The following is a 7,771-nucleotide window of genomic DNA, read 5'->3' on the forward strand; positions in this document are numbered from 1 at the left end:
TTTTTATATATAACCTTTAAATAATCTGCCCCTCGCCTGTATATTTTTTATATATAATATTTATACAACCCTGCCCCTCACCTGTTTTTTTTTTACATATAATCTATTATTTATATAATCTGTCCCTCACCTGTTTTTTTTTATATATCATCTTTATACAACCCTGCCCCAAACCTGTATTTTTTTATATATAATCTTCATATAATCTTCCCCTCACCTGTATTGTTTTTACATTTATAATCCGTATACAGCCCTGTCCCTCACCTGTTTTGATATGTACTCACACAATATCATAAATCAAATGACATGCATTATCTGGAGAACACACAAGTGTTTTTTCAGGACATCATTACTGGTATAAAATTTATAGGAAAAAAAAAGCTATTAGTACTCACATTTACCCACACTGATTAGAAAGCCTGTGTGGCTGCGACTGTGCTTTATTGTGCAGAAATATACTTCCTGGTTACAGCATGATAGCGGAAGAATTATGTGATCATGTCTGTGCTTATGACATCATCTCTCAAAAAATGGAAAATATTAACATGTATCTAAAGCCAAAACTTTTCTATTAGTTTTGGATAGAGGGGTGAGGGGCTGGAATCCTTATGAGGTTTATTACTGCCTGTGTTACTGCTGGGAAGATTCACCCCTCTATGTGTTCTAGTGACCACTGTCAGTGGGAATAAAAGTGATAGAAAAACCCAAAATTTGAGTTGTCACCAGAACAGGGAAACTCTTCTGATGGGAACACTTGTTTCAGTGACAACTCTCCAAGAGGGGTTTATCACTTTGGATAGATTTCTCCCACTTCCTATTATGTCTACAGAACAGCAAGTGAAGGGAAATCTCTTGAATGGGACACAGATGGCAAAAAACTTTTAAAAAAGTTTTTTGGTTTTTTTACTAGTCTCGACTCTATTTAAAATGAAAAAAAAAAAATGCTTTCGATATTCTTTAGGGCAATAGTCTTATACAACAGTTACAAAACAATTATTGTATCAGTGATATGTACAGTATTTGTTCTTTTACGAGCATCTGTGATTTTTATGCTTAGACTCTATATCAGCCAATGGAATCCCACTCAACAAATCAGAAGCGTGGACAATGTTTCATGCATTCCACAGAATGTGTTCATATGAATGGAATGTAGCTCCTGAAAACACAAGTGCTCTTTTACACACTTGACACAATTTGGGCTCCTTTTCATGTGCTGTTCATGCAATTCATAATTGCTTTGCCCCCCAAAAAAAGGACTAAGGTTCAATAGGTCAAGCTTAGAAAGAGTCTAGTAAGAAAAGAGCATCTTGTTTGCTCTCTCTTTATAAACTAAGAAAAAATAAATCAATAAAAAGGACACAACACCAATTTAGCTTTCCTTAAACCTAACCTGGAAAATAATGCCTTAACCCCTTACTTCCCGAATCTAACTTCTGTAATGTCTTGCATAAGTAAGGTATTTCCCCCACTTAGACTTTTCCACATTTTTTAAGGTTACAACCTTTTATTAACATGGATCTTATTCCGAATATTGTGTCACTGACTGACACCAACGATAGGCAAAGTTCTTCCCACTGACACCAAAAGTGGGCCGCTTTTCCTCCCACTGATACCAACAGTGGGGCACTACTAAATATTCCACGGTCAACTGTTAGCGGTAATACAACAAAGTGGAAGCAACTGGGAACAACAGCAACTCAGCCACTAAGTGGTAGGCCACATAAAATGACAGAGTGGGGTCAGTGCATGCTGACGCAAACAGTGCGCAGAAGTTGCCAACTGTCTGCAGAGTATATAGCTACAGACCTCCAAACTTTGTGTGGTCTTCAGATTGGAACAACAGTGTGTAGAGAGCTTCATGGAATGGGTTTTCATGGCCGAGCAGCTGCATCCAAGCCTTACATCACCAAGTGCAATGCAAAGCGTCAGATGCAGTGGTGTAAAGCACACCGCCACTGGACTCTAGAGAAGTGGAGACGTGTTCTCTGGAGTTACGAATCACGCTTCTCTGTCTGGCAATCCAATGGACGTGTCTGGGCTTGACGGTTGCCAGGAGAACGGTACTTGCCTGACTGCATTGTGCCAAGTTTGGTGGAGGGGGGATTATGGTGTTGGGTTGTTTTTCAGGTGTTGGGCCTGGCCCCTTAGTTCCAGTGAAGGGAACTTTTAAGGCATCAGCATACCAAGACATTTTGGGCAATTTCATGCTCCCAACTTTGTGGGAAAGGTTTGGGGGTGGCCCCTTCCTGTTCCAACATGACTGTGCACCAGTGCACAAAGCAAGGTCCATAAAGACATGGATAAGTGAGTTTGGTGTGGAGGAACTTGACTGGCCTGCACAGAGTCCTGACCTCAACCAAACAGAACACCTTTGGGATGAATTAGAGCAGAGACTGAGAGCCTGGCCTTCTCGTCCAGTAACTGACCTCACAAATGCGCTTCTGGAAGAATGGTCAAACATTCCCATAGACACACTTCTAAACCTTGTGGAAATCCTTCCCAGAAGAGTAGAAGCTGTTAAAGCATCAAAGGGTGGACAGCTCAATATTGAACCCTACGGATTAAGACTGGGATGCCATTAAAGTTCATGTGCGTGTAAAGGCAGGCGTAACTCTACTTTATAGTCAGAGTGATATAAGTGACAGAGTGACATAAGCGAACCTTAAAGTCACACTAAACTCAGGAGTTAAATCTTAAAAATACATTCAAGTACCTTAACTATTAACAAACATGTAGCTTATCAGTGCATCACTCAGCTGTAGATCCTCAAATCATCTCTGAATTGGTGCCGCCACTGTCCCTCCTTCTGGAGGGAGGCTGCTTTTGTCCCCTATGGTCCCTGTGTGTATTGTAAAGTAGCCACCAGCCCAAGCTCACTCCCGTGATGGACTACAATCTCAATACAGATAAGTAAACTAAACATGGGATTGTAGTCCATCACGGGAGTGAGCTTGCAGCGGTGGCTACTTTACAACACACACAGGGACCATGGGAAACAAAAGTAGCCACCCTTCGAAGGAAGGACAGTGTCAGCACCAATTCAGAGATGTTTATAATATAACAAAACTATTTTTAAATGTGTAAATATGAAAAAAGGTCAAAAAGTTCATTATTATTTCCCTTTACTATGTTATTTGATTGATAGGTGAAATATCAAAAGTTTTAACTACCTTAAAATTGGCCCTCTGTCGCAGCTGTTGGTCTGTTGGGAGCTCCCTAGGAAGTTCTCTGGTTGTCTGCAGCTCTTCATTCCAGTCTCTGGTCTGCGATAGATACAAATTATCAATTATTTTCTATCTTAAAGCACCACTAATTCGTTAGTTACAGAGCTATCTATGTTTAAAACATACAAAAGTACCCATACCTGCACAGACATTGAGATAATAAATATTTGTGTTCTTTGTCTCCAGAAACTTCTATCTATTTAAGCCTGTTTTGAACATTATGTAGTTTATGTCTGGTAAGCCTGTAACACATCTTTACAATGTATGGCTCATTGGTAAATATACTGGTTGTACATATGTTCAAAGCTGCAAAAAGAGGCCACCACTAAAAGCAAAGTAAGCAGGTGCACCTAGGAAGAGCATGAAGAAGCAATACAAGTCATTAGCAATCGCTTTGTCACAATGACCACACCGGTAAGAGAGAGGTCATCAATAGCAATACCAAGAGCAATGAAAGATGACCCGCAACAGTGTCCTTGACAGTATATACGAGCAAGAAGCAGGAAGTTTGAGTGACAAATCCAAACAGGTCATAGACATAAAGAACTGTGATAGTAGCCAATACTTTATAATAATGCCTTATTTGGATCTGGTGCTTGCTCTTGACTCTTAATTATACTTCTAGTAGTGACTTACTGAGCTCGTATGTTATAGACCATGCTCTTCTAGGTGTTTATGAAAAAATGACTGACTGAGGAGATTAATAAAGAGATGTAGTTGAAATGGTTTCTGCTGTCCTTAAAACAGAAGCATTATTATACCTGACCAGGAATGTGTTCCTCATATCCCAGACGTAAGTTGTACGCATCCTCTGCTCGCACACAGTCGATTATATGGTTCGTGTTAGGGGCAATCCAACTATAAACCTGATAGGGTGTTGCAATTCTCTCTAGTGGATGCCGATGCACTCTGAATGTAAAAGTAAAAAAAAAAATATATTAAACTTTCACAATGAGAAAACAAAAGAGCAAGTAGCAAGAGCAAGAAAGTAATTGCACATCTAATGATACCAATGTAATGTGTCATTCCTCCTGTTTAGCTAGAATGGTTTACACAGATTTTTCAGAATTTTACCTCTTCTTTTGTAGAGCAGAAAAATTCTTCTTACATGCCGGGCTGACCTGGTTCAGCAGTTCTACAATACTGTGGCTTAAGTGGCTTGGTGAGGATGGCTTGGGATTAAACGTCTCTGCAGTTGACCTAAAATGTAAATATAAATTTGGTCACTGTTCAGGGGTGATAATATTAATTTCAGGGATAGAGGCAGGCCTGTTGATTTTTTGAATTCCTCTAATCACAACATAAATTTAAAGGAGAACTATGGGGTTAAGGCTTTTCCCCATAGTTCTCCTTAAGGTAACGGGAGGACACAAACTAGCGTCCTCCCATCACCCTAAGCTCAGTATACCGCGAGCTACAGCTCACGGTATACTGAGACGCCACAGTACAGCGCAATCTACTACTCGCGGTATACTGAGACGCACCAGCTGAAGCGGATCCCGACAATTATGTCTGGATCCGCCCAGCTGCGTGAGTGACAGCTGGCTCTGCCTATCCAGAGGCAGAGCCAGCTGTACCCGCCCCCTCCCCGTCCGATCCGCCAGTCAGCGCTGGCGGATCGGAGCGGGGAGGGGGGAATCCAGCCCCTCCCCTGTCACGGCAGAGAGCTGTGACAGGATCGAGAGGTGAGCGAACGCCGGTATCTGTTCGCTCACTTCTCGATCTACTGAGCCGACCTGTGACAGTCTCATTGTCACAGGTCGGCTAGAACTATGAGGTGAGTGAAAAGCACTCACCTAATAGTTCTCCTTTAAGTATTTTTGTTAAAGTGTAACTAAACCCAAATGAAAAAATTAATATATTGTATCTTAACTGTCTTTTATTGTGGTGGCTGCACAAGTTTTCACTTATCTAAAAACATTTTCAGCAAATACAGAAAAAAACTGTTGAACATAAATGCAGTGTCCTTGTCACTTCCTGTGAGCTTAAAAGAAAGCACAAATAGCCTTGTCTTTATTGTGTAAACTACTACATATATTGTGACAGAAGCATTGGATGTCATTGTAAAGATGCAGTAAGGGACAGAGAGAGAGAGTCTGTTTTAGCAGTGACAGGGTCCCTGAAAGATTAAGACAGGCATCCAAAGGGATAAGACTAATAGGGGACAGATGGGTATTACCTGATCAGTCAGTGCTCCCGTTGACTGCTAGAGCAGCATGAATCAGGACATATGAGGAGCGCCTATCTAGGCCTGTCTGACAGGCCTAGATAGGCCGCAAAACCAGACTGACAACTGAGAGTGAGAGTTGGATATTAAGGAGGAACAGTGGGAACCCCTGTCTGAACAATGAAGAGGTGTCTTGCTGCACTCCTTACTGGATATCCTCAAGATGATGCACATGGGTGCTTGTATTGACCACAGGTGGCACCGCCAAAGTCAAGACTTGATAAAGATGTCACCAGGACACCAAAGTAACTTGTACAATCACAAACTATCCATTTTTCGACAGATTTTCTCATTTAGACACAAGCCTGTGTCTAAGTGCCTGATCCTGATGAAGGGGACCCTGCATGGCCCCGAAATTGCTTGTGTCTGAGTTACAAAATCTCTGAATAAATGGATGGTTTCCGATTGTACAAGTTACTTTGGTGTGCTGGTGACATCTTTATCAACCCCTGTATGAACAGACCCATTTGTCTGAGGTATGCACGCTGCAGTCTGCAGACTAGAAGTCCAATCTGGTGACTGATGGAACCAGCTCAGCAGAAAAGCTGAGTCTAATGCTGGGCACACACCTTACAACCATCGCAAGACTTTTGTCTTGCGATGGTTGTAAGGTAATTTAAAAAAACGTACAATCTGCCCATCTTGGACAGGCAGATCGTACGTGCGATGGTCGCAAGCCCGCCCCGCTGAGGGGTGGGCTTCTGATGACCGTAATGCTGAACGGGCAGTGTGCGCTTGCGCACACCGGCCCGTGCAGCTTTTATCTTGTGAACATGCTACACACCCGCCGAACATCGTACGATGTTCGGCTGGTTTTCGAACATGTTCCTAAGTTAAAAGTCATGCGACCATACAGTAGCAGAGGTCGCACGGATCCCACACACCATACGATAATCGTATGATCGCGGGATTTCCTGAGATTATCGTAAGGTGTGTGGGCACCTTAAGGCAGCACTGTCTTAAGGAGGGAAAAGTCAGAGTTGTATGAAAAATAAAGAGAAAGAGAGAGAGAAGAGGGAGCGAGAAGAGAGAGAGAGGGGAGCGAGAAGAGAGAGAGGGGGAGCGAGAAGAGAGAGAGGGGGAGCGAGAAGAGAGAGAAAAGAGAGAGAGACTTGGGCCGGCTGTTATGCTGAATAACCCTGCAAATGTAGAACCTTGTGGTATTTCTATATCTGAATGATTAAAAGTGGGCAAAAAGCACTACACCCCATTCTGCTGAGTAGACGGAATCCCTGTATAATATTTGTAATGTCTAATTTTACTCTATTAATTGATGCCCAGAAGAGAATGAAATGTTTGCTTAGCTGTGTCAAACAGATAACTCATTGTAGGCACACATGTCTTTTTAAAAATGAAACCATTTTCAGAAATATACTACAGAATCATCTGAACATTGATACTAGTGGTGCAGCACTTACTGGTTGATGTAAAATCCTCTGTTGGACGAAGTGATATTAATGTGATGATCTTCCATTGTTACCACCGTCAAATACATCAAGTCTCCATGCATTCTGCGATTGCCTGGAGGAGGATTCCAGCCACTCATAATCAAAGATTTAAGACACTGAAGAGGCTGTAGTATAAAACCAAACAAAGTATTAATAGCAGGATTTATTAGGAAGAATAAAATGGACAGTTATACCAGTTTTAAAACTCGAAAGTAGCAGATGGGATGCTACAACACTGAAAGCCAGAAAGGTAAATGCACTAACTGGGATTTACCGGTACTTTATACCTTATTATGGCAACTATTGCCCCAACATGCATGCCATCTCTATTATAGGATGATCTGATTTCGACATGTGTCTTGTTGATTCGTATATAGTGATTGGTCTACAGTAAAAAAAGAAGTCTTTCTGCCTCAAACCGCTGTCTTTTACAACAAGCTACAACACAATAATAAATGTCACTCTGCTCCCAAACAGTACATCTTGTAAGAAATTTTAAAAAAACAAAACATATAACTTGCTCACCATCTGATATTTTGTTTGGTATGGTATGGAAAAGGCATTAGCTAGTCATATATGGCATGGATTCCATGAAGAAAGAAGATTACAAACACAATGACGCTGCTATAACATAAGAGGAAGTCTTCTACCATTTGCAGGGTTATTCACTAAAGGGTGAAGGATTCAGAGAAGGCAAGAGAAGTGAACAATCTAGTACAACATAGCTGATTTGGAAATATTCTCCAATTCAGGTAACTTTCCAGTTCAGCTATGTTGTCCTAGATCAGGGGCGCCCACAATTTTTCGTTCGGAGATCTACTTTTCAAATGACAAGGTCAATGAGATCTACTAACGAAAAAACACCTGCATTC

At 41.4% G+C, this 7,771-nt stretch overlaps 1 protein-coding gene across 1 annotated transcript in view; it reads right to left on the minus strand.

Moving 5' to 3' along the window:
• The window catches only part of LOC108793632 (clustered mitochondria protein homolog), a 51,606-nt gene that overhangs the window by 36,684 nt on the left and 7,151 nt on the right, over positions 1-7,771 (minus strand). The window contains exons 6-9 of the mRNA XM_018564631.1: positions 6,870-7,024; positions 4,299-4,424; positions 3,986-4,133; positions 3,171-3,263 (exon numbers count right to left, since the gene is read on the minus strand). Of these exons, the coding sequence (XP_018420133.1) occupies positions 3,171-3,263; positions 3,986-4,133; positions 4,299-4,424; positions 6,870-7,024 (522 nt within the window). The remainder of the gene's footprint in view (positions 1-3,170; positions 3,264-3,985; positions 4,134-4,298; positions 4,425-6,869; positions 7,025-7,771) is intronic.

Source organism: Nanorana parkeri, unplaced genomic scaffold (genome assembly GCF_000935625.1).
Source record: "Nanorana parkeri isolate BGI_ZX_2015 unplaced genomic scaffold, ASM93562v1 scaffold767, whole genome shotgun sequence".
Classification (NCBI taxonomy): domain Eukaryota; kingdom Metazoa; phylum Chordata; class Amphibia; order Anura; family Dicroglossidae; genus Nanorana; species Nanorana parkeri.